Genomic DNA, 24708 nt, shown 5'->3' on the forward strand with positions numbered 1-24708 from the left:
CACAGCTTCTCACTATATTAAAGAGGAGGCTTCGGATGCCGGTATTCTAGCAGCCAAGGCCTCTACTACGTCAGTCCTGGCACGCCGGATATTGTGGCTGAGATCCTGGTCCATGGATCTGGATTCTAGAAAACCCTGGAGGTACTCCCTTTCAAGGGAGATATTCTGTTTGGGGAGGACTTAAATAAGATAGTGGCTGATTTGGCTACTTCCAAAACTGCCTGTATGCCAACTACCACTCCTTCTGTGCTGAAGGCTAAAAGTACTTCCTTTCGTCCCTTTCGTCCTTCAGGTAAAGCATAAGGTCAGGTGTACCACAAACAGGCCCGCACTTCCAAACCTGGTAAGCCAAAGCCCAAAGGAGCCTGGGCTGTCCGTCAGCCAGCTTCCAAGACTGATAAGCCTGCCGCATGACGGGGCGGGCCTCCCCCTGGGGGACCCCGGGGTGGGGGGCCGGCTTCTAGGGTATACCCAGGATTGGTTGAAGACCACTTCAGATGCCTGGGTACGGGAAGTCGTCACTCGAGGTTATGCCATAGCCTTTAAAAACCGCCCCCCTCATCGATTTTGCCTGACAGATGTTCCTTCGGACCAGACAAAGGCAAACTCTCTCCATTCGGTGGTACAGACCCTCCTGGACTTAGGAGTGATAGTACAGGTGCCATTTGCTCAGAGAGGCCAGGGGTACTATTCTCCGCTGTTTCTAGTCCCGAAACCGAATTGGTCCTTCCGGCCCATTCTCAACCTCAAGGCTTTGAACAAGTTTGTGAGAGTCTCCAACCGTATGGAAACCCTTCGCTCTATTGTTCTGGCCTTGGAACCTGGGGTTTATATGGTCTCCCTGGATATACAGGATGCTTACCTGTATATTCCTATAGCAGTGTCGCATCAGCAATACCTGAGGTTTGCGGTTGGCAACCTCCATTACCATTTTCGGGCGTTACCTTTTGGTTTAACCACGTCTCCGCGAGTCTTCACCAAAGTTATGGCGGTGATGACGGTGGTACTCCGCCGTCAAGGGGTCAGGATCCTACCGTATATGGACGACTTATTGATCCTGGCAAATTCCCCAGAAGTTCTCCTACGTCGCCTAGATCTGACTTTCCGGTTTCTGCAAGCCCACGGGATGCTCATCAACTGGAAGAAATCCTCCCTGGTCCCTGCTCAGAGCATGGTGCACCTGGGAGCGCTATTGGACACTCGCAACCAGCGGTTGTTCTTGTCTCAGGAGAAAGTCCTGAAGCTTCAGGACAGGATTCGTTGCTTCCTCTCCCGTCCGCAAGTGTCGATACTTCCGGCGATGCAGGTGCTGGGCCTCATGGTGTCAGCATTCGACTTGGTGGAGTATGCTCAATTCCATTCTCGCCCCCTCCAGAGGCTTATTCTAGCCAAGTGGGATGGCCTGCCTCACCGAATCAGGTTTCACATGATCTCATTGACTCCGGAGGTCCGTCTGTAGCTGTACTGCTGGCTCCAGGACCAACGATTGTGCAGGGGCTGTCCTTTCTGGATATCCGACTGAGTCCTGTTGACGACAGATGCCAGTCTAAGGGGTTGGGGCGCGGTGTTGGAGCAACACTCCCTTCAGGGTCGGTGGACCAAGGAGGAGTCTCTCCTCCCGATCAACATTCTGGAATTGCGGGCGGTCTTCAACTCATTGAACCTGGCCCAGCATTTAATTCAGAACCGTCCTGTTCAAATACAGTCGGACAACGCCACCACAGTGGCTTACATAAATCATCAAGGCGGTACTCGAAGCCGCTTGGCAATGAAGGAAGTCTCACGGATTCTTCACTGGGCAGAATGCCATCTACCGGCGATATTCACTCCGGGAGTCCTGAATTGGGAAGCAGACTTTCTCAGTCGTCAGGACGTACACGCCGGAGAGTGGGGCCTCCATCCAGAAGTGTTTCAACTCCTAGTGGAAAGGTGGGGCCTTCCAGACGTGGATCTGATGGCGTCTCGACACAATCACAAGGTTCCGGTCTTCAGAGCAAGGACAAGGGATCCTCAAGCAGCATTCGTGGATGCGCTGGCGGTGCCGTGGAAGGTTCGGCTGCCGTACGTTTTCCCTCCGGTGTCACTCCTGCCCAGGGTAATTCGGAAGTTCAAGCAAGAAAAAGGAATTCTGCTTCTCATAGCTCCAGCGTGGCCCAGACTGCACTGGTTCTCAGACCTGCAAGGCCTATCGTCAGAGCGTCCAATTTTACTTCCACAACGCCCAGACCTCCTCGTTCAGGGCCTTATGAGGGGCCTCCCATTGAGTTTCTACTGGAATTGATTCGTTTAGTGCTATCCCTTAATCACTTTCAATATCAGGGTAGATATTTTATGCTGCGTACCGGGACAGCAATGGGGTCTAATTTGGCCCCGGGGTTCGCTAATTTATACACGGCAAAGTATGAAAACAAATTTATTGTTTCAGTTTTTGCTGATTAGCTGGTGTACTACAAAAGATTTATAGATGATCTTTTCATGATTTGGAAGGGCACAACAACTTCTTTCTATGCTATGGTTGACGCACTCAATGGTTTGAACACCCCCATTAGATTCACTGCTAGTATTAGTAATAGTATGATTAATTTTTTGGATATTACCGTTTTCATCAAGTCCCCCCATTTGGAGTTTACTTTGTACCGTAAACCAACTGATAGGAATATGTTGTTGTGGGCTACAAGCCATCATCCAGATAAACTTAAGTCCAATTTACCTGTTTCACAGTCCCTTCGGGTTCTGAGTAACAATTCTGATGCTGGAAGAACCGAGTCTCAATTGCAGGAGTGTGCTGATAGATTCCTGAGTCGTGGATATGGAAAAAGTGATGTCTTGAGGTGCCTTGCCAAAGCACGTAAAATCCATTCTACAGGCGAGAATTCATCTAATCGAGCCAAGGAGTCCAGTCGTCTGATTTTCAAAACCAGTTGTAATACCAGACTAAGGTCAGTGCAAAAATCGGTGAAGAAAAATTGGTCGATTATCTGTTCTAATCCAAGATTCAAGTCCCTTGGACCGGTGCCTCCCCTATTTAGTATACAACGGGGTCAGAACCTGAAAGATATACTACTAAGACCAACGATGAAGCCTGGCCCACAAGACAACACTCGATGGCTCGATAAACGCCCTGGTTGTTATAAGTACCTTCAATGCACCACGTGCAGATCCATGGTCACGGGACAGTTCTTTAATCACCCATTATATGGGACAAAAATTAAATTAAGACATCATCTGGTATGCACTATGGATCATGTTGTCTATTATTTGGTTTGCCCATGTGGCAAAATGTATATTGGCAAGACTGTGCGGACGTTCCGTGAAAGAATGAATCCGCAAGAGTGAAGAAGTCTGGTGAGTGCATCCTTATTTCTTGAAGATATATTTGGGACTCTGTCTGGATTGGACTTTGCTCTGGATTTGGCACCCCAGCTGATGTTTGAAAAGAATGTGCGAGTGCGGTTTCTACATCTCTAATATATATATATATATATATATATATATATATATATATATATATATTACATACATACATACATACATACATACATACATACATACTTAAATTTAGGTGGGGCACCAATATTCATCTTGCCTTCGGGCAACTGGGACGAACTTGCACCACCCATATGGCAGTTCCGGATTCCCTGATGTTTGTACACAGCCCCGTGGGGTAACAAGAAGAGGTACAACAGATTCCATGCTGTTGCAATGGCAATTTGCCCCCTAGCAGTTAAATGAATTGACCCATGGTCCCAGTGTATGGAGACAAGCAGGAAGCCACAAACTGTGAGTTAGATAGTGGAAGTAGTAGTGTTCTCCAACAGTACGGAGTGAGGAAGCAAATGTGAAGGTCCTATTAAATTGCTCCTGTTACTGTACATGTAGTTAAGTGCATTTTCATGATATATGTTTTTTGTTCTGACTATTGACCGTGCAATCCCATTTAAGGAAGGTCAGGACGTGAATATGCTCCAAATGTAGAACGTATTTTAGTTGCTTTTCAGTTGCATCTTCCATGACCGGATGATTTGCAAAACCTAATTTATTATCCTGTCCTTCCAGAACTGAGTTCTGTGCTGTGGCTGTCCTGAAGGAAACAGCCAGCTATTGGCGATCCCCTGTCTTAAGTACGCTACGGCAGCTGGTCGTAGTTTACAGCTGCACTGACCATTGCACGTTATCACCAGTGATTGGGCAGAATGTGGAAGTAGAGCAGGATGGTGAGGGAGTTGAGCTCCATTCTTAAATCTATTTTCTCTAACGTCCTAAGTGGATGCTGGGACTCCGTAAGGACCATGGGGAATAGCGGCTCCGCAGGAGACAGGGCACAAAATAAAAGCTTGAGATATCAGGTGGTGTGCACTGGCTCCTCCCCCTATGACCCTCCTCCAAGCCAGTTAGATTTTTGTGCCCGGCCGAGAAGGGTGCAAACTAGGTAGCTCTCCAGAGCTGCTTAGAATAAAAGTTTAGTTAGGTTTTTTTATTTTCAGTGAGTCCTGCTGGCAACAGGCTCACTGCATCGTGGGACTAAGGGGAGAAGAAGCGAACTCACCTGAGTGCAGAGTGGATTGGGCTTCTTAGGCTACTGGACGTTAGCTCCAGAGGGACGATCACAGGTTCAGCCTGGATGGGTCACCGGAGCCGCGCCGCCGTCCCCCTTACAGAGCCAGAAGAGACGAAGGTCCGGTGAAAGCGGCGGCAGAAGACATCCTGTCTTCAAGACTAAGGTAGCGCACAGCACCGCAGCTGTGCGCCATTGCTCTCAGCACACTTCACACTCCGGTCACTGAGGGTGCAGGGCGCTGGGGGGGAGCGCCCTGAGACGCAATATAACACACATATACCTTAGCTGGCAAAAGGAATACATCACATATAGCTCCAGGGCTATATGGATGTATTTTTTCCCCTGCCATTTTACACAAAAAAGCGGGAGTTAAGGACGTCATGAAGGGGCGGGGCCTATCTCCTCAGCACACTGGCGCCATTATTCCCTCACAGCTCCGCTGGAAGGACAGCTCCCTGATTCTCCCCTGCAGTACTGCATCTGATTCAGGGTAAAAAAAGAGAAGGGGGGGCATTTTGGCAGCAAATAACTAGATTAACAGCAGCTATAAGGGATTAACACTTATATAAGGTTATCCCTGTATATATATAGCGCTGGGTGTGTGCTGGCAGACTCTCCCTCTGTCTCTCCAAAGGGCTAAGTAGGGTCCTGTCCTCTATCAGAGCATTCCCGGTGTGTGTGCTGTGTGTCAGTACGCGTGTGTCGACATGTATGAGGAGGAAAATGAGGTGGAGGCGGAGCAGTTGCCTGTGTTAGTGATGTCACCCCCTAGGGAGTCGACACCTGACTGGATGATTGTGTTTAAGCAATTAAGTGATCATGTCAGCAATTTACAAAAAACTGTTGACGACATGAGAAAGCCGGCAAATCAATTAGTGCCTGTTCAGGCGTCTCAGACACCCTCAGGGGCCCTAAAACGGCCGCTACCTCAGTGGGTCGACACGGATCCAGATCCAGATACTGAATCTAGTGTCGACGGTGACGAGACAAACGTAATGTCCAGTAGGGCCACACGTTACATGATCACGGCAATGAAAGAGGCATTGAACCTTTCTGACACTACAAATACCTCAAAGGCGGGTATTATGTGGGGTGTGAAAAAACTGCCAATAGTTTTTCCTGAGTCTGAGGAAATAAATGAGGTGTGTGATAAAGCGTGGGTTTCCCCCGATAAAAAACAGCTAATTTCTAATAAGTTATTAGCACTATACCCTTTCCCGCCAGAGGTTAGGGCACGGTGGGAAACACCCCCTAGGGTAGATAAGGCGCTCACACGTTTATCTAAACAAGTAGCGTTACCGTCCCCTGATACGGCCACCCTCAAAGAACCAGCTGGTAGGAGGCTGGAAAATGCATTGCTATATATGCGTGATGCGCAGAGGGATATTTGTACCCTGGCATCAAGAGTAAGCGCAATGTCCATCTCTGCCAGAAGAGCATTATGGACCAGACAGTGGTCAGGGGACGCAGATTCCAAACGGCACATGGAAGTATTGCCGTATAAGGGGGAGGAGTTATTTGGGGCTGGTCTAACAGACCTGGTGGCCACGGCAACGGCTGGAAAATCCACCTTTTTACCCCAGGTTACTTCACATCAACAGAAAAAGACACAGTCTTTTCAAACTCAGTCCTTTCGTTCCCATAAGTACAAGCGAGCAAAAGGTCACTCTTTTCTGCCCAAAGGCAGAGGAAGAGGAAAAAGGCAGCACCATGCAGCCGCTTCCCAGGAGCAGAAGCCCTCCCCTGCTTCTGCCAAGTCTTCAGCATGACGCTGGGGCTTTACAAGCAGACTCAGACACGGTGGGGGCCCGTCTCAAGAATTTCAACGCGCAGTGGGCTCACTCGCAAGTGGATCCCTGGATTCTACAGGTAGTATCACAGGGGTACAAACTGGAATTCGAGGCGTTTCCTCCTCATCGGTTCCTGAAGTCTGCTTTACCAAAGTCTCCCTCCGACAGGGAGGCAGTTCTGGAAGCCATTCACAAGCTGTACTCCCAGCAGGTGATAATCAAGGTACCCCTCTTACAACAGGGGAAGGGGTGTTATTCCACACTATTTGTGGTACCGAAGCCGGACGGCTCGGTGAGACCAATATTAAATCTAAAATCTTTGAACACTTACATAAAAAGGTTCAAATTCAAGATGGAGTCACTCAGAGCGGTGATAGCGAACCTGGAAGAGGGGGACTATATGGTGTCGCTGGACATCAAGGATGCTTATCTCCACGTCCCAATATATCCTTCTCACCAAGGGTACCTCAGGTTTGTAGTACAAAACTGTCATTATCAGTTTCAGACGCTGCCGTTTGGATTGTCCACGGCGCCTCGGGTCTTTACCAAGGTAATGGCCGAAATGATGATTCTTCTACGAAGAAAAGGCATCTTAATTATCCCTTACTTGGACGATCTCCTGATAAGGGCAAGAACCAAGGAACAGTTAGAAGTCGGAGTGGCACTATCTCAGGTAGTGCTAAGTCAGCACGGATGGATTCTAAATATTCCAAAATCGCAGCTGATTCCAACGACACGTCTACTGTTCTTAGGAATGATTCTGGACACAGTCCAGAAGAAGGTGTTTCTCCCGGAGGAGAAGGCCAGGGAGTTATCCGAGCTAGTCAGGAACCTCCTAAAACCAGGACAGGTCTCAGTGCATCAGTGCACAAGGGTCCTGGGAAAAATGGTGGCTTCTTACGAAGCGATTCCATTCGGAAGATTCCATGCAAGAACTTTTCAGTGGGATCTACTGGGAAAATGGTCCGGATCGCATCTTCAGATGCATCAACGGATAACCCTGTCGCCAAGGACAAGGGTGTCTCTCCTGTGGTGGCTTCAGAGGGCTCATCTACTAGAGGGCCGCAGATTGGCATTCAGGATTGGATCCTGGTAACCACGGATGCCAGCCTGAGAGGCTGGGGAGCAGTCACACAGGGAAGGAATTTCCAGGGCTTGTGGTCAAGCATGGAAACATCTCTTCATATAAACATTCTAGAACTAAGGGCCATTTACAATGCCTTAATTCAAGCAAAACCTCTGCTTCAGGGTCAGGCGGTGTTGATCCAGTCGGACAACATCACGTCAGTCGCCCACATAAACAGACAGGGCGGCACGAGAAGCAGGAGGGCAATGGCAGAAACTGCAAGGATTCTTCGCTGGGCGGAAAATCATGTGATAGCACTGTCAGCAGTGTTCATTCCGGGAGTGGACAACTGGGAAGCAGACTTCCTCAGCAGACACGACCTTCACCCGGGAGAGTGGGGACTTCACCCAGAAGTCTTCCACCAAATTGTAAACCGTTGGGAAAGACCAAAGGTGGACATGATGGCGTCACGTCTAAACAAAAAACTGGACAGATATTGCGCCAGGTCAAGGGACCCTCAGGCAATAGCAGTGGACGCTCTGGTAACGCCGTGGGTGTACCAGTCAGTGTATGTATTCCCTCCTCTGCCCCTCATACCGAAAGTATTGAGAATCATAAGAAGGAGAGGAGTAAGGACTATACTCGTGGTTCCGGATTGGCCAAGAAGGTCTTGGTACCCGGAACTTCAAGAGATGCTCACGGACGAACCGTGGCCTCTACCTCTAAGACAGGACCTGCTACTGCAGGGGCCTTGTCTGTTCCAAGACTTACCGCGGCTGCGTTTGACGGCATGGCGGTTAAACGCCGGATCCTGAAGGACAAGGGCATTCCAGAAGAAGTCATCCCTACTCTGGTAAAAGCCAGAAAGGAAGTAACCGCAAAACATTACCACCGCATTTGGCGTAAATATGTTGCGTGGTGTGAGGCCAAGAAGGCCCCTACACAGGAATTTCAACTGGGTCGTTTCTTGCATTTCCTGCAAACAGGACTGTCTATGGGCCTAAAATTAGGGTCCATTAAGGTTCAAATTTCGGCCCTGTCGATATTCTTCCAGAAAGAACTGGCTTCAGTACCTGAAGTTCAGACATTTGTGAAAGGGGTGCTGCACATACAGCCTCCAGTGGCACCTTGGGATCTCAATGTTGTGTTGAGATTTCTAAAATCACACTGGTTTGAACCATTGTCTACGGTAGATTTAAAATATCTCACGTGGAAGGTGTCGATGCTGTTGGCCTTGGCTTCAGCTAGGCGTGTGTCAGAATTGGCGGCTTTATCATGTAAAAGCCCTTACCTAAATTTTCATTCTGACAGGGCGGAATTGAGGACTCGTCCTCAATTTCTACCTAAGGTGGTTTCTGCATTTCACATGAACCAACCTATTGTGGTACCTGCGGCTACTAGGGACTTAGAGGACTCTAAGTTGCTGGACGTTGTCAGGGCCTTGAAAATATGTTTCCAGGACGGCTGGAGTCAGGAAAACTGACTCGCTGTTTATCCTGTATGCACCCAACAAGCTGGGTGCTCCTGCTTCAAAGCAGACGATTGCTCGTTGGATTTGTAGTACAATTCAGCTTGCACATTCCGTGGCAGGATTGCCACAGCCAAAATCAGTAAAAGCCCATTCCACAAGGAAAGTGGGCTCATCTTGGGCGGCTGCCCGAGGGGTCTCGGCTTTACAACTTTGCCGAGCAGCTACTTGGTCAGGGGCAAACACGTTTGCTAAATTCTACAAATTTGATACCCTGGCTGAGGAGGACCTGGAGTTCTCTCATTCGGTGCTGCAGAGTCATCCGCACTCTCCCGCCCGTTTGGGAGCTTTGGTATAATCCCCATGGTCCTTACGGAGTCCCAGCATCCACTTAGGACGTTAGAGAAAATAGGATTTTACTTACCGATAAATCTATTTCTCGTAGTCCGTAGTGGATGCTGGGCGCCCATCCCTAGTGCGGATTGTCTGCAATACTTGTATATAGTTATTGTTACAAAAAATTCGGGTTATTATTGTTGAGCCATCCTTTCAGAGGCTCCTTAAAATTTATCATACTGTTAACTGGGTTCAGATCACGAGTTGTACGGTGTGATTGGTGTGGCTGGTATGAGTCTTACCCGGGATTCAATATCCTTCCTTATTATGTACGCTCGTCCGGGCACAGTATCCTAACTGGCTTGGAGGAGGGTCATAGGGGGAGGAGCCAGTGCACACCACCTGATATCTCAAGCTTTTATTTTGTGCCCTGTCTCCTGCGGAGCCGCTATTCCCCATGGTCCTTACGGAGTCCCAGCATCCACTACGGACTACGAGAAATAGATTTCTCGGTAAGTAAAATCCTATTTTTTTTATTTCTCATACGTCCTAGAGGATGCTGGGGATGCTTCAAGAACCATGGGGTATAGACGGGATCCGCAGGAGACATGTGCACTTTAAGACTTTAAATGGGTGTGCACTGGCTCCTCCCTCTATGCCCCTCCTCCAGACTCCAGTTAGATTCTGGGCCCAAGGAGACTGGTCACACACAGGAGAGCTCTACTGAGTTTCTCTAAAAAAGACTTTGTTAGGTTTATTATTTTCAGGGAGACCTGCTGGCAACAGGCTCCCTGCATCGTGGGACTGAGGGGAGAGAAGCAGACCTACTTCTGTGAGTTTCAAGGCTCTACTTCTTAGGCTACTGGACACCATTAGCTCCAGAGGGTCTGATCGCTAGGTACGTCTAGATGCTCGTTCCCGGAGCCGCGCCGTCACCCCCCTTGCAGAGCCAGAAGTCAGAAGACGGGTGAGTAATAGAAGATCAGAAGACTTCAGTGTCTTTGAGGTACCGCGCAGCGTCCGCGCTGCCCGCCATGCTCCCACACACACAGCGGCTACAGGGTGCAGGGCGCAGGGGGGGCGCCCTGGGCAGCATAATACCTCATAAATACCTGGCAAAAGAGGAATACAGTGCTTTTGGCACTATATTCCGACCCCCGCCAGTATAAAGAATATGAAAATTAGCGGGACTGAAGCGCGCCATTAAGGGGGCGTGGTTTAGCCCTCACAGCTCTAATCAGCGCCATTTTCTCTTCACAGAGCTGCAGAAACGCTGGTCCTGGCCTCCTACACTACTGTCCAAGTAACAGGGTGCAAAACGGGGGGGGGGGGGGGGGGGACAGTAAATTTGGTGTTTTAATAATTATAAAAGCGCTAACAGGTCTAAGGCATTGTGTATAAGTTTCAGTACCGGGATAGGCGCTGGGTTGTGAGCTGGCAAACTCCCTCTGTGTTTCTCTGACAGGCTTTACTGTGGGTCTGTCCCCTATAGCCCAGTGTGGTCGCGGGTGTCGGTATGCGTGTGTCGACATGTCTGAAGCTGAGTGCTCTTCCCAGGAGGAGGCTGGAGTGGGGACAGAAAAGACTGGGAGTGACCGTGTCGGCACCGCCGACGGCTGATTGGGTAAATGTTTTGAATGCAAATGTGGCTCGATTAAATAAGAGATTAGATAAATCCGAGTCTCAGAACCAGACATGGAGAAAATCCATGGAGGATGCATTATCACAAGTTCAGACCCCCTCGGGGTCACAGAAGCGTTCATTTACCCAGATAGCGGATACAGATACCGACACGGACTCTGATTCCAGTGTCGACTATAGTGATGCCAGATTGAATCCTAAACTGGCTAAGAGCATTCAGTACATGATTGTGGCGATAAAAGACGTATTACATATCACGGAAGACCCTGCTGTCCCTGATACTAGGGTCTGTATGTTTAAGGGAAAGAAACCTGAGGTGATGTTTCCTCCCTCTCATGAACTGAACGCTCTTTTTGAAAAAGCTTGGGAAAATCCTGACAAGAAGTTACAGGTTCCCAGGAGATTTCCGGTGGCATATCCGTTCCCCTCTGGGGACAGGGAAAAGTGGTAGTCAACCCCCACGGTGGACAAAGCTCTATCGCGTCTGTCCAAAAAGGTGGCACTTCCGTCTCCTGACACTGCAGCCCTAAAGGATCCTGCGGATCGTAAGCAGGAAAATACACTAGAATCCATTTATGTCACTACAGGTGCACTGCTCAGGCCTGCCGTTGCATCGGCATGGGTGAGTAGCGCTATTGAAAAGTGGGCAGATAACTTGTCATCTGACATAGCTTCCCTGGACAGGGATAGCGTTCTTTTGACAATGGGTCATATCAGGGACGCTGCAGCCTATCTATAGGAAGCTGCGAGGGATATTGGCCTTTTGTGATCAAGGGCCAATGCCATGGCAGTCTCGGCTAGGAGGGCATTGTGGATTCATCAATGGAATGCTGATGCTGACTCTAAGAAGGCTATGGAGTCTCTGCCGTATAAAGGTGGTGTCTTGTTTGGTGACGGCCTCGCTGACCTGGTATCTACGACTACCGTGGGTAAGTCATCGTTTCTACCTTATGTCCTTGCACAACAAAAGAAAACGCCACACTATCAGATGCAGTCCTTTCGGCCCAATAAATACAAAAAAGGACGAGAGTCTTCCTTCCTTGCTTCGAGAGGAAGAGGAAGGGGAAAAAGGTCACAGGCGGTGGCAAGTTCCCAAGAGCAGAAGTCCTCCCCGGCTTCTACCAAATCCACAGCATGACGCTGGGGCTCCTCTGCGGGAGTCCGCACTGGTGAGGGCACGTCTCCGACTCTTCAGTCAGGTCTGGGTTCGCTCGGCCCTGGATCCTTGGTTATTGGAAAAAGTAGCCTAAGGGTACAAATTGGAGTTTCAAGACGTGCCCCCTCACCGATTTTTCAAATCGGCCTTGCCAGCTTCTCTTCCAGAAAGGGAGGTAGTATGCGCTGCAATACTAAAGCTGTGTCAAAATCAAGTCATTGTCACGGTACCCCCGTCACAACAGGGGGAAGGCTTTTATTCGAGCCTGTTCGTGGTCCCGAAGCCGGATGGTTCAGTCAGACCGATTCTGAACCTAAAATCCCTCAATTTCTATCTAAACAAATTCAAATTCAAGATGGAATCTCTCCGAGCAGTGATCTCCAGTCTGGAGGAGGGGGATTTTATGGTGTCTGTCGACATAAAGGATGCCTACTTACACATCCCCATATATCCTCCACATCAGGCTTATCTGAGGTTTGCTGTTCTGGATTGTCATTACCAATTTCAGACGTTGCCGTTTGGTCTGTCCACGGCTCTGAGGATTTTCACCAAGGTTATGGCGGAAATGATGGTTCTCCTGCGCAAGCAGGGAATCACAATTATCCCATACTTGGACGATCTCCTGATAAAGGCGAGATCCAAGGAGCAATTACTGAAAAACGTTACGCTCTCCCTGACAATTCTGCAACAACATGGTTGGCTCCTAAACTTGCCAAAATCACAGTTGGTTCCGACAACATGGCTGTCATTCTTGGGTATGATTCTAGATACAGAATTACAGAGAGTCTTTCTTCCGGGGGAAAAGGCTCTGGAAATAAAGAACATGGTCAAACAGATTCTGAAACCGGCAAGAGTGTCGATTCTTCAATGCACTCGGTTGCTGGGGAAGATGGTGGCGGCCTACGAGGCCATTCAATTTGGCAGGTTCCATGCCAGGGTATTTCAGTGGGACCTGTTGGTCAATTGGTCCGGGTCTCACCTGCACATGCACTGGAAAATAATCCTATCTTCCAGGACAAGAATCTCTCTCCTGTGGTGGCTGCACAGTTCTCACCTCCTAGAGGGACGCAGGTTCGGGATTCAGGATTGGATCCTGGTGACCACAGATGCAAGTCTCCGAGGCTGGGGAGCAGTCACACAGAGGGAATATTTCCAGGGAAAATGGTCAAGCCAGGAAGCTTGTCTGCACATAAACATTCTGGAGTTAAGGGCCATTTACAACGGCCTTCTGCAAGCGGAACATCTACTTCGCTGTCTGCCCATCTTGATTCAGTCAGACAACATAACAGCAGTGGCGTACATAAACCGCCAGGGCGGAACAAAGAGCAGAGCGGCGATGGCGGAGGCCACAAAAGTTCTTCGCTGGGCAGAGAAACATGCAAGCGCTCTGTCAGCAGTCTTCATTCCTGGAGTGGACAACTGAGAAGCAGACTTCCTCAGCAGACAAGATCTCCATCCAGGAGAGTGGAGTCTTCATCAAGAGGTCTTTGCAGAAGTGACAAGTCGTTGGGGAATTCCTCAAATAGACATGATGGCGTCTCGCCTCAACAAGAAACTTCAGAGATATTGTTCCAGGTCGAGGGACCCTCAAGCAATAGCGGTGGATGCCCTGGTGACACCGTGGGTGTTTCAGTCGGTCTATGTGTTCCCTCCGCTTCCACTCATTCCAAAGGTGATAAAGATCATAAGAAGAACAAGGGTTCAGGCGTTACTCATTGTTCCGGACTGGCCAAGGAGGGCCTGGTATCCGGATCTTCAAGAATTGCTCATAGAAGATCCATGGCCTCTTCCTCTACGAGAGGACCTGTTACAGCAAGGACCGTGCGTGTATCAAGACTTACCGCGGCTGCGTTTGACGGCATGGCGGTTGAACGCCAGATCCTAGCCCGAAAGGGTATTCCCAGTGAATTAATTCCCACACTTCTTCAGGCTAGAAAAGCAGTAACAGCGAAGCATTACCACCGTATTTGGAGGAAATATGTGTCTTGGTGTGAATCCAAGAAGGCTCCTACGAAAGAATTTCAGCTGGGGCGTTTGCTCCATTTTTTACAAGCAGGTGTGGATGCCGGCCTAAAGTTAGACTCCATTAAAGTACAAATTTCGGCCTTATCAATTTTCTTTCAGAAAGAATTGGCCTCCTTTCCAGAAGTTTAGACCTTCGTGAAAGGCGTGCTGCACATCCAACTCCCTTTGTGCCCCCAGTGGCACCATGGGATCTTAATGTGGTGTTGCAGTTCCTGCAATCTCATTGGTTTGAACCTTTACGTAAGGTTGAGTTGAAATTCTTTACTTGGAAAGTAGTCATGCTGACGGCCTTGGCATCCACAAGGCGGGTGTCTGAATTGACGGCTTTGTCTCACAAAAGCCCCTATTTAATCTTCCATGCAGATAGAGCGGAGTTGAGAACTCGTCAGCAATTTCTGCCAAAAGTGGTTTCATCGTTTCACGTACACCAGCCTATTGTGGTGCCAGTGGCTACTGACGCTTTGGCGGAATCGAAGTCTCTTGATGTGGTCAGAGCTTTGAAAATCTATGTCACCAGAATGGCTCAGATTAGGAAAACAGAGGCTCTGTTTGTCCTGTGGGCTCCCAACAAGATTGGGGCTCCTGCTTCCAAGCAGACTATTGCATGCTGGATCTGTAATATGATTCAGCAGGCTCATTCTACGGCGGGATTGCCGTTACTGAAATCGGTGAAGGCCCATTCTACCAGAAAGGTGGGCTCACCCTGGACGCTGCACAAGGGGTCTATGCATTACAACTTTGCCGAGCTGCTACTTGGTCGGGTTCAAACTCCTTTGCGAAGTTTTACAAGTTTGATACCCTGGCTGAGGAGGACCTCCTTGTTTGGTCAATCGGTGCTGCAGAGTCATCCGCACTCTCCCGCCCATTCTGGAGCTTTGGTATAAACCCCATGGCTCTTGAAGCATCCCCAGCATCCTCTAGGACGTATGTGAAAATTAGGATTTTAATATCTACCGGTAAATCCTTTTCTCTTAGTCCGTAGAGGATGCTGGGCGCCCGTCCCTGTGTGGACACTATCTGCAGTACTTGTTTAATAGTTATTGCTTGTGTTACACAAAGTTTTGGTTATGGTTAGCCTGTTGCTGATTTTGTTCATGCCGTTGACTGGACTTTTTGCTAATGCCATGTTGTACGGCGTGTTTGTGGTGTGAGCTGGTGTGTATCTCACCCTTAGTTTAACAATAAATCCTTTTCCTCGGAATGTCCGTCTCCCTGGGCACAGTTCCCATAACTGGAGTATGGAGGAGGGGCATAGAGGGAGGAGCCAGTTCACACCCATTTAAAGTCTTAAGGTCCATACACACTTAACGATATAATGAGCGACGTCGCTCATTTTCCCCCTCCTTGAGCGACGTCGCTCATTATATCGTTAAGTGTGTATGCCGCCAGCGACGACCGATGCGCGGCCCCGCGGGTCGGCAACGATCGTCGCTGTCGGTCAGGCATGCATGAAGGATGTGGACTGTCGTCCACGACCTTCATGCAGGGCTGGCGGGGGCGTGACGTCACTGAGCGATATGAGCGGTCATATCGCTCAGTGCGTACAGGCGGCCGCCGACCGGCCGGCCCGGGAGGGGGAAACGTTAGACGATGTCGCTCACAGAGCGACATCGTCTAATGTGTATGGGCCTTTAAAGTGCCCATGTCTCCTGCGGATCCCGTCTATACCCCCATGGTTCTTGAAGCATCCCCAGCATCCTCTACGGACTAAGAGAAAAGGATTTACCGGTAGGTATTAAAATCCTATTTTTCTCCCATTGGTGTGCCACATTACGTCTTCCTATACTGTTTTGTAGGCCTTCTTTAAGGTATAACGTTATAACTTTATCTGTGATCGCGCTGAGCAAAAATAATTGTGAGTCCCAGGACCCCTCACTTTGAAAAATTGGGGTCCTACTCCACTATTTCTGGGTCCCATCACATATTATGGGGGGGGGGGCGGGGTGTGTGAGGGCAGGCAGCAGTTAGGACAATGTTGACGGAAAAGGAGGGGATTAGGGATATATATAGTGTTCTCCCCAGAACTTTTTCCAACTGGGTGGCATCAAGAAATCACCGGATGGGGGCTTTCGCTCATTTTTTAAAGAGATCCCAGTTGCTTTGTGGATGCAAATATTTTTTTTAGTAGCTCCCAGATACTGTCCCTAGTTGCTTGCTTGACTAATAGCAAGCCCAGATACTTCCCCCACTTGCCGGCTACACAGAATGCCCCCCAGTAACAAATACATGACTTGTCTGAAAGTCACACCATGCTCGCGTCAGTGTGGCGCAGCTTTTGGATGGTTCACTGTCCTGAGTGTGGGCAGAATTCAATTATTTTTACCACGGCCGCCACTAAAGGGCGCCCAATGGCAGCAATTCAATTGTTCTGCAGTTCGGGCGACCGCGAATTACACTTTTTTTTTTCTTTTTCTGCAGCCTCCTGAGGTGTGAGTAAAAATGTGTCCAAACCCGGCACTTTGAGCGTCCATAGTAGGAGTTTAGACGGGTTTAGCCGATTTACGCAGGTAAACCCTGTCTGTTTGGACGCGACATGCACATAGTGTATGGGTGCCCAAACAACAATTGAATTGTGACAAGGGGACTGTTCAGACGCTCAAAACAATTGAATTCCCCCAATATGCCATAAGGGAGAGTGCTTGTAACTAGCGCCTCGTGAGAACACTGCCTGGTGACCCCTACCGGCAAGCCGGGGATACTGCTCTGACAGCACGCCTCTCCCACCACCACCACCATACTGATCCCCCGGCCATACCGCGTTACCGCTGGGCCCTGACCATTACCGGCTGCCTGCAGGATCTCCCTTTTCAGCCCCCGTGTACTCGATCAGCTCCTGAGCCAGACTTGCTTGCAGTGCTGCCCATACACCCTGAACCTCTGCAGCACCTTCTCCAGCTCCACCATTACACATTGCTCCATGTCTGCGGGTGGCGGGGCTGGGGAGTCCAGCTTCTTTCTCTTCGTCAGACAGGAGCAGAAACAGCTCCTCAGCTGGGGCCAAACTCTTCGCCACCAATGTAACCTGTGCACTACCCGGGTGCCGCTGCCCGCCAGCACTGACACAGCTGCTGCGATCGGCTGTATGGGGGTGCCACACACTCTGTGGGCAGGGTTAGCTCGATGCTGCTCAAACCTTCATTGGAGCAGCGCGCTGGCATACGGGAACTCCCGGGAAGCACCTGGAGAGGGATTGGCTGCGGTGGAACTCAGAGCCGAGCGCATCCTGTATGACCCGCTCATTTTTTTTAAAAATGAGTCCCTTGTTGCCCACAGAGCATAAAAACATCCTATGGCGTGTATTTTGCGATCACTGTGTATGAATGAATGTCTTTACTATAGAGGAGTGTTTCCCATTCTTTGTCCTCATGGCACACTAACAGACCAGGTTTTAATGATATCTGTGATTGAGCACAGATGGTTAAATGAAAATCACTGAGGTACTAATTAAGTTGCTTGTGCTGTTGAACTGTCAAGCTTGGGGGTGTTGGGTATGGGATACCGGCAGCCAGGATGCCGGCGGTCAGAATATTGACACCGGCATCCCGATAGGGGTGCAGGAGGCAGGTGCCACTAATTCTAGCCCTCCCTCTAACCCGTCCTCCCTGCAGCCTAACCATAGCCTACCCACCGCTGCAGCCTAACCCTAACCTACCCTCCCCGTAGCCTAACCCTAACCTACCGTCACCCGCAGCCTAACCCTAAACTACCGTCACCCGCAGCCTAACCCTAAACTACCCTCCCTGCAGCCTAACCTACCCGCAGCCTTAACCCTAAACTACCCTCATCTCTCCGCAGCATTAACCCTAAACTACCCTCACCCCGCAGCCTAACACTAACTTACCCTCACCCGCAGCCTCACCCTAACCTATCCTCACCCGCAGCCTCACCCTAACCTATCCTCACCCGCAGCCTAACCCTAGCCTATCCTCACCCGCAGCCTAACCCTAGCCTATCCTCACCCGCAGCCTAACCCTAGCCTATCCTCACCCGCAGCCTAACCCTAACCTACCTTTCCTGTAGCCTAACCCTAACCTACAGTCACCCGCAGCCTAACCCTAGCCTATCCTCACCCGCAGCCTAACCCTGGCCTACCCACCGCTGCAGCCTAACCCTAACCTACCCTCCCTGTAGCCTAACCCTAACTTACCCTCACCCGCAGCCTAACCCTAACTTACCCTCACCCGCAGCCTAACCCTAACCTATCCTCACCCGCAGCCTAACCCTAACCTATCCTCACCCGCAGCCTAACCCTAACCTATCCTCACCCGCAGCCTAACCCTAGCCTATCCTCACCCGCAGCCTAACCCTAGCCTATCCTCACCCGCAGCCTAACCCTAGCCTACCCACCGCTGCAGCCTAACCTACCCTCCCTGTAGCCTAACCCTAAACTACCCTCCCCACAGCCAAAACCTAACCTACCCTCACCTGCAGCCTAACCTACCCGCAGCCTTAACCCTAAACTACCCTCACCCGCAGCCTAACCCTAATCTCCCGCAAGCCTTAACCCTAAACTACCCTCACCCGCAGCCTAACCCTAACCTACCCTCACCCGCAGCCTAACCCTAACCTACCCTCACCCGCAGCCTAACCCTAACCTACCCTCACCCGCAGCCTAACCCTAACCTACCCTCACCCGCAGCCTAACCCTAAACTACCCTCACCCGCAGCCTAACCCTCATCTCCCCGCAGCCTTAACCCTAAACTACCCTCACCCGCAGCCTAATTCTAGCCTATACTCATCCGCAGCCTAACCCTGACCTACCCTCACCCGCAGCCTAACCCTGACCTTACCCTCACTCGCAGCCTGACCCTGACCTACCCTCACCCGCAGTGTAACCCTAACCTACCCTCCCCGCAGCCAAAACCTAACCTACCCTCCCCGCAGCCTAAACCTACCCTACCCTTCCTGCAGCCTAAACCTTTACCTACCCTACCCTACCCTTCCCGCAGCCTAAACCTTTACCTAACCTACCCGCAGCCTAAACCTAACCTACCCTCCCTGCAGCCTAAACCTAATCTACCCTCCCCGCAGCCTAAACCTAACCTACCCTCCCCGCAGCCTAAACCTAACCTACCCTCCCCGCATCCTAAACCTAACCCTCCACTGGATACTTGCATTCGGGATCCCAGTGTCTGCACTCTGACAGGTGTCGGGATTTCGGCTTTGGCATTCTGACGATACTTGCTCCTGCGGGTCATCAGTGCCATCCTCCGTCTGCCGTAAATGCAGGGCCGATGAAGGGGGGGGGGCGCGTCATTAGGGAGGACCATGCTGCCGAATGCAGCATGGCTCTTGGTGTCGCTCTCTGCTGCCGGCATTGGCACATGTGTATGCACTTGCCGATATCTTTCAGTGTGTAGGCACCGACGATGAACGATGCGAGGCCCCGCGCTCGTTCATCGTTGGTGCCGGGTCGTTCATACCTGCAGGCCAATATGGACAATCTCGTCCATATTAGCATGCAGGGCTATAGAGCCGGGTGACGGGGGGAGTGAAGAAACTTCACTCCCCCCGTCACCTCCCACCGTCGGGCGGCTCGGTGGCCAGTCGCTGAATGTGTAGGGTCTTTAACTCTCTCTGCACATGTTATATCTGCCCCCCCTCTTCCTCCCCCGCAGTGCACATGGTTTTGCCCAACTGCTAACAAATTTGCTGCTGCGATCAACTCTGAATTACCCCCATTGTCTATTGTGTACCCGGCTTTGCTAAGCCTTGAGGGCTGTTTTTGGGAACCCTCGATATAAAGAATAACACTATGTATTCATTTGGCTAAATTAAGGTTTAGTTCTGTGTAGGGAATACGTTTGGCTCCGGCACAACATACTGATAAGCTAGAGGAGAATGCTAAAGGTGTGTTGTGTTCTGTATTGTAAGTGCCAGTAGAAAGAGGTGGGAGTCTTGGGAATCGGGATCCATCATGGGCACCCCTTGCTTTCAGCAGTCAGTGCTACCAGTGGCATTCGGTAGTAGCAGGTTATTTTCACTGTGCTTGACTATAGTTGGACTAGAATGCAGAATACCTTTTTTTTTTTTTTTTAGCATAAACAAGAGAAAAATCCCTTTAGTTGAATTGCTGCTATTATGCCATTTATTGTGGGGGTTTTCAAATCCTTTTTTTGTTGTTGAGTGTGTAATGAAATTGTTTCTGTTCTGCAGGTAGTGGCGCAACAGCTGTGGTCCAAGCTGCCTACTGCATGCCCAAGAAAGAGAAGGTGGCCATCAAGAGGATCAATCTAGAAAAATGTCAGACCAGCATGGATGAACTACTGGTAATATTAATGATCAGGATGTTTCCGCCCTCATCTTAAAGTGGAGCTTTAATCTACATACAGTAACGTCATCCACTTAGTGCTCTGAACCGTTACCCCATGAAAATAAGAGGGCCTCATTAATCTAAAGGCCCCCATTACATCTGCGATTGAATGCTGCAATTTTCCGATCCCTTCCGGTCCATGGAATTAAGCATATTCAACATGTTGAAATGGCTCCGTAAGAATTTCCACAATTTTCCTATGGATCGCCAATCAGCGTTGATAGCCGATTAATGTGTCCTGTCTGTGGATCTCCGGTTCCGTCGAATTGGGGAAATGGCTGCTTGATGTATAGGGCCCTTTAGTGCCTCAGGGATGTCACTTCGTCCTAGTGACGTGATAGGCTGCAAACTGGTTAAGCCCACAGAATAGAGGTCTTCATTGTGTAGTTGACAGGTCCACAGTAACGGAGCAGTATAACACACATACAGTATTCCATGTGTTGTTGAAGTCATCTACTGACTGTTTTCTAGCTGTTATGTTTGCAGAAGTTTTTACCACAACCAGCCTCAGACACAGCTTCCTCATTGATAGTGATGGTTGTAATCCTATTCAGTTCAAGTGTGTCACTTATTTGCAGGAATGTTGCTGTATGTCTTATGGTTTATGACTCTGGCTCGCAAGCACCAAATTAATTAGTTCCTTTGTACAATGGTGGAAAAAGCTTCCTGTGCGAGGCTTGTCAGGGAGGGGCGTGTCCCTGCTATTGTTTCATAGACCGTCAGCTCTCACTGTCCTGCATGCCATCTAAATCAAATGGATTAAGCAAATGGAATGTGATGCTATTTATTATTCATAGGCCTTGTGATTCACGCCTGGCAGTACTGTTTACAACTACCCATCAAACAGCTGATGATTCGTTTTCATTGTGTGCGTTCGGCCATTTATGATTAACCTGCTCACTGCATTCAGAGCCACCACTGTCACAGGTTACGGTCCTTTCAAGTACTGTACTGTAGAGCCTCTGTAACCCACCCACAGGATTTATCACCGCTTCGTGCCATTCCCGTTGTAGCTATGAAGGGGAAATGTGAAACGTTAATATCCTTAAATATATAATATGTGAAGCAGAAATGCTAGTCTTCCTAAAATGTGTGAAAAATCTATTACATAATGACACTTTTTTTATTAAATTAGTTTTGGGGCTTTTCAACAAATTTAGGGGTCGATTCAATGCAGCGCGGATTGAATAGTTCCAGGGTGGAGCTCCCGGAGCTATTCAATTCAGCGCGGTGTTGCCCCGACTACAGGATTTCAGAAATCCGACGAAGCTTAGGTCTGTGATGCTGTTTTATGCCGCATTGCGGCGGACACTTCAGACGGAGAATGCCAATTTTCGTGCCTAGACACCCTGTTTAGTCTGCGCGAAAAGGCCTTCCCAGACACGACAGCTCCCGGTGCGATTCAATCCGCACTGAATTGAATCGACCCCTAGAGGTTAAAGTCAATATAGCAATGAAGGGAACATATCTAGCATTGGTGTATTGTCTGCCCGTTTCTGCTGCCTGTACAATGGTTCGATACCACTATCTGCATGTAGTACGTTTGTTCTCTTTCTAGTTTTGCAAGAGCTGTACTATTTTCCTCTCGGGTTAAAGAATCATCCGCCCCAAACTGTTCTACAGTCCCACCCACCTGTAGACTGCTAGGATAATACAGTTCAAGGGATATATTGGTGGGCATCATTAAACTGTAGTAAGTGCACATATATTCATTTTGTTTTAGATGGAAAAGCTCTTTATCACTCCATCTTTAGTTCTTTTTTCCAGTTCCCAGGGAACATGGAATGTGTTTCTTGCATAGGAAGAGTCTGTAGGTTCAATTCTGTCTCCGCATTTGTCTGTGCCAAGTGTTGAATGGGTTGACCCAAAGACTGTTTTGTAAACCATTTACTTCAATATAAATTGCCGGTTTTCGGTATGAGTAGGTCCAGTTAAAGAGATTTTCTGTTTAGACTATGTTTTAATCAGAAGTGAACAAGATTGTTTAAAATGCCAGTTATAGGGTTGAGTAGTTCCAGTTAAATATATTAGACCTTGTTTAGACTTTGGCCCAAATGTATTCAGCCTTAACAGGAGATAAAGTGGAGACGGATAAAGAGTGATATATGACCAGCCAATCAGCTCCTAACTGCCCTTTTTCAAACTCATCCTGTGACATGGCAGTTAGGAGGCTGATTAGCTGGCCATTTATCGCTCTTTATTCGTCTCCACTTTATCTCCTTTTATGGCTTAATACATTTGGACCAATGTTCTTATTGGGGATGACCAAGATTGTCATGACTGGTCTACCAAATATTCACGTGATTCTGCATTAGTCTACAAGATTTCACACGTCTTCGTGTTAGAATTTGGCTTCAGGTATTCCCTTTTTCGTCCGTTTTATCAGCCCATTCGTGGCAAAGCATCACTGGAACTTGGCACCTCTGTAATACTGATTTATGCAAATCTTCACCACAACTTTAATCCCCTATAGCAGAATTTCCGCCATTGCATTCCAGGGTTTAATGATATCCATACTCTAGTCCAGATGGTTACATCTAATTGACTGTGGTACTAAATAATTCACCTATGCTCAAATATGGATATCCTTAAAACCTGGGCTGTAAGGGTGGCGTTTGGGAAACTGCACTTATAGGTATAAGTAATCATGAACTTTCGTTAAAATTCTGTTTAATTCAGTGATTTGGTAGGTTTAGAGAAAATTAGCCTAGAATAGCTGTTATGTGAGCTCAAAGACAGGTAGTAGCCCAGATAAGTTGTGTAATATAGCCCTGGTTTTCTGTACGGGCTATAAAAAACATAAGAGGAGTCCCAGGAGAAGTGCTGTGTAGAAGCCCCCAGACATTGGCTAAGTGATCTGTCAGAGAAATTGGAGTTTTTTTGGGGCAAATCCATTCCAATCCGACTGTTATATTGGGACAACCAATGATCTCTGGCGGGAATTGTGTGACTTTATTGGCCAAACCAGAACTGAAGTGAGAGACACCTAGTGGAGGAGTCACATTGGTGCAGTTTTTTTTGAATACCAAAGAACCGGCTATACTGTGTGCTGACCTATAATGATGTTCCTGTAAGCTTTATACCCTTTCTCCTTTTTGTGTCCCATTAGATTTGGATTGTAGTTTTTGGTGTTACTCCAGCTATTCATCCAAGGAGTGGAAGATTCTATACACACCAACTCATTCCAGTTTATATGCTGTATATGTTTTACACTAGTATATCCCCATTCTTTTGGTTATATCCATCCATGTGAATGATTAATACAAGTAGGAAGAATTCCTGGCCATCTGACTGAACTTCTGTTTGGACATGCAGTCAGGTTGCACTCCTATTCTGTTGGACATAGTGCTCTGTGATTTGGTAGTTTTAGTTAGAGCAAACTAGCCCATAATAGCTGCTGCGTGACCTTAAAATGGGCAGTAGCCCAGATCAATATATTCCTGATAATCCGGTCATAAAATCCCTGCAATTTCCCTACCGTACTAACTATTCTCCATGTGGTTTATCATCCACTGGGCCGAAAGTAGCGAAATCTGGTCAGAATTCACCAAAGGTAAATTACTTTATAGCTTTTATTTACACAGTGAAAACGAGTGATAACAAGGAGACTGCTTGTCTTTTTTCCAAAGAGCACCTGTCAGCAAAGGGACATAACCAGTATTTAGTTCTGCAACATGCAGACTTGGTCATACAATATGTTATTGTTAACCCTGCCCACAGATGGGCGGGGTGTTCTTCATTTGGATCATTCCGTGCAGGGTATAGCATACTACTACACACGTGTTTGTTTGCCAATACATGCATTTGGCCCTTGTAGGGTTCATCTCCCACAGTATAACCTTCATAGTGCGCCCAACATGGCTGCCTCATCTAGTACGCTTGTGGATGGGATGAAAAATACATTGACCTGGTGGTTTTGTTGGAATCCTACTCTGAACTTTAGGACTCTAGTTTCCCCATTTTGTCTTATGTCTTCTAGGGGTAAACTATTCCACCCTGGATAATCCTACGCTATGCGCCCAAGATGGCTGCCGCACCTGGTACCTTGTGAGGGTGGAGTACACAACCCTTGGAAGTTATTACCCAAAATGCCTACACCAATCATGCGTTATGCTTTCTGTGTGCTCAAGGTTTTCTTTTATGTCAGTGTGGCTTATCTATTGCTATATTACTTAAATCTTCTATATTATGTGCGTTGTTTTTGATGTCTGCAAAGTGCCTTGAGTCCTGTTGGAGAAAGAGCGCTATATAAATAAAATTCTTATTATTGAAGTATGGGTTAATATGCTCTTTAAAATGCAGCGAAATACAAATAGAACACATTTTACTGCATCTGGGAAAATTAAGTCTCCCT

The 24708-nt window shown here is 48.5% G+C and overlaps 2 protein-coding genes across 4 annotated transcripts in view; one reads left to right on the plus strand and one right to left on the minus strand.

The window, feature by feature from the left end:
* Nucleotides 1–24708, plus strand: part of OXSR1 (oxidative stress responsive kinase 1) — a 446840-nt gene that overhangs the window by 290202 nt on the left and 131930 nt on the right. For all 3 annotated transcript variants that reach the window (XM_063921823.1, XM_063921824.1, XM_063921822.1), the window contains exon 2: nt 20198–20310. In XM_063921823.1, the coding sequence (XP_063777893.1) occupies nt 20198–20310 (113 nt within the window). The remainder of the gene's footprint in view (nt 1–20197; nt 20311–24708) is intronic.
* The window catches only part of LOC134927409 (xin actin-binding repeat-containing protein 1-like), a 559013-nt gene that overhangs the window by 53961 nt on the left and 480344 nt on the right, over nt 1–24708 (minus strand). The window lies entirely within an intron of this gene.

This window comes from Pseudophryne corroboree, chromosome 5, assembly GCF_028390025.1.
Source record: "Pseudophryne corroboree isolate aPseCor3 chromosome 5, aPseCor3.hap2, whole genome shotgun sequence".
NCBI lineage: Eukaryota > Metazoa > Chordata > Amphibia > Anura > Myobatrachidae > Pseudophryne > Pseudophryne corroboree.